Genomic DNA, 1,761 nt, shown 5'->3' with positions numbered 1-1,761 from the left:
CTGGTATGTGTCTGTATTCCAGCCCTCCCTCACCCCCCCCCCCCATACCATACCATACCATACCATACCATACCATACCATAGGGTCATATATATTACATATATATCTCAGCTCATCTTTGTCATTATTTATTTTTGGTTCCCCTAAACAGCTTCTATTGATCTAAATCCTTTCAGTCTTACAAGATAATACCAACCAGATAAACCAAGTCCTGAGATCCAGTCCAGCAGTGGTAGGACCACTTAGTTCTACCCAGAGAATCTCAACATGTCACCAAAGGGATGCACTCTAAAGGGACTAAAAGGGGTTGAATGTGCATGGCACATCTTTAACTGTTCATTTAGGGCAAATTTAAAGTCATATTCTGCTCCTGGCATTATTAGGACTGAGGCTCTAGCCCTGAATTTACAGAGTATCATGGCCATCAATAGACCCATATTCAAATAATAGCACACCTTCAATAAATCTCAAAGTATTAATAATAAAGAGACAGATGCAAAATATGCAGCTATTTGTGCATATGTAATTAAAGGATGTGACTGCATCACTAAGAAGACAATTACTGTTATTGTGTTCAAACTGCAAAGCCATAGGGAGCTAGAACTCCTGAAGTATATGAAGTAGGAAGGCCGATCCTATAGGTGGGAGGAGGTAGGATCCAGAGTTAGTTTGCTGCTCAAACAAAAGGGTGGTTTTTTGTCTGCTTTCTATGTAACGGAGCCACAGACTAGCCAAGGTGTTTGATTTTGAGAATGCTTCTTCCATAAAGCCAGCAGGTTGTAGATGGCAATTGTTATATTACTCCAAACTTCAGTAGACTGCCTATAAATAGGCCACTGAAAGCTTCAGGTATTTTACATAAACTGCAGTGGCAGGGTCCCGAAGTAACCAGATTGTCCAGGTGGCCACACAACATCAGCAAAGACTAATGGCTGATTTCAGATGCGGATTGAGATATGCAAGTCATTTTTTTTCAAAGAACTGTGTCTTCTTACACTAGGCCTGAGCCCAGAATTACCGGGGACAGTGGATTGTGCAGTGAGTTCTACAAAATGTGAGTTGAGTCATCCTCATCTCCATCAGCCCAACTGTTCCACTTTGAAACAAACTACTCAACTTCATACCGCCCCAGGTTCTTAAGGATGTATACAGCAAGATCTTTAACTGAGTAAGGTGCCTCCTTAGGAAGGGACTAGGTAACCAAGGCGGATCATCAGTCATATTCACCCCAAAACATTATAAACCAGATTATAAACTTCATTGATGAACAACAAGGAAGATTTCTACACCTCACTGCCTTCCATCTGACACCAATAGGGAAGAAATCCTGCTTAATCTGCACAACCGAAAGCACCCCAGAGGACAGATTCCCAGCTTCAGCTTGCTCTGTGCAAAAATGAGTTTTATTTCCTATTCATACGGGGACTCTTCACCATCTTTAACTTTCCTTGAGCTGACGAACGGTCACGTGGTTTGAGCGCGGTGGGGGGGAGGGCAGGAACCGCCTCCCCGCACTCCGCCGGGCGAAGGCTCCAGCTCCCACTGCGCGTGCGCCCGTGGGGCCCCTCCCCCGGCAGCGGCGGCACAGGCGCAGCAGGGCGACTGAAAAGGGGTAGTGCCGCGCGCGTGCGTAGACGTCGCTAGTGCTGCCGCCTGCGCAAGGAGCCGTGCGCCGCCGGGATGGACGAGGACGTGCTCACCACGCTCAAGATCCTCATCATCGGCGAGAGCGGCGTCGGCAAGTCCAGGTTGGCCCCCGCC

The 1,761-nt window shown here is 46.9% G+C and overlaps 1 protein-coding gene across 1 annotated transcript in view; it reads left to right on the top strand.

The window, feature by feature from the left end:
* The first annotated feature begins 1,610 nt into the window (after positions 1–1,610).
* The window catches only part of RAB18 (RAB18, member RAS oncogene family), a 23,642-nt gene continuing 23,491 nt past the window's right edge, over positions 1,611–1,761 (top strand). Inside the window, exon 1 of the mRNA XM_019508242.1 lies at positions 1,611–1,748. Coding sequence (XP_019363787.1) covers positions 1,681–1,748 — 68 coding nt within the window. The 5' untranslated portion in view covers positions 1,611–1,680. The remainder of the gene's footprint in view (positions 1,749–1,761) is intronic.

Source organism: Gavialis gangeticus, unplaced genomic scaffold, assembly GCF_001723915.1.
Source record: "Gavialis gangeticus isolate Ggan-Ray unplaced genomic scaffold, GavGan_comp1, whole genome shotgun sequence".
Classification (NCBI taxonomy): domain Eukaryota; kingdom Metazoa; phylum Chordata; order Crocodylia; family Gavialidae; genus Gavialis; species Gavialis gangeticus.
Note: the sequence above shows the minus strand (reverse complement) of the source record. Positions and strands in the feature narration are given on the sequence as shown.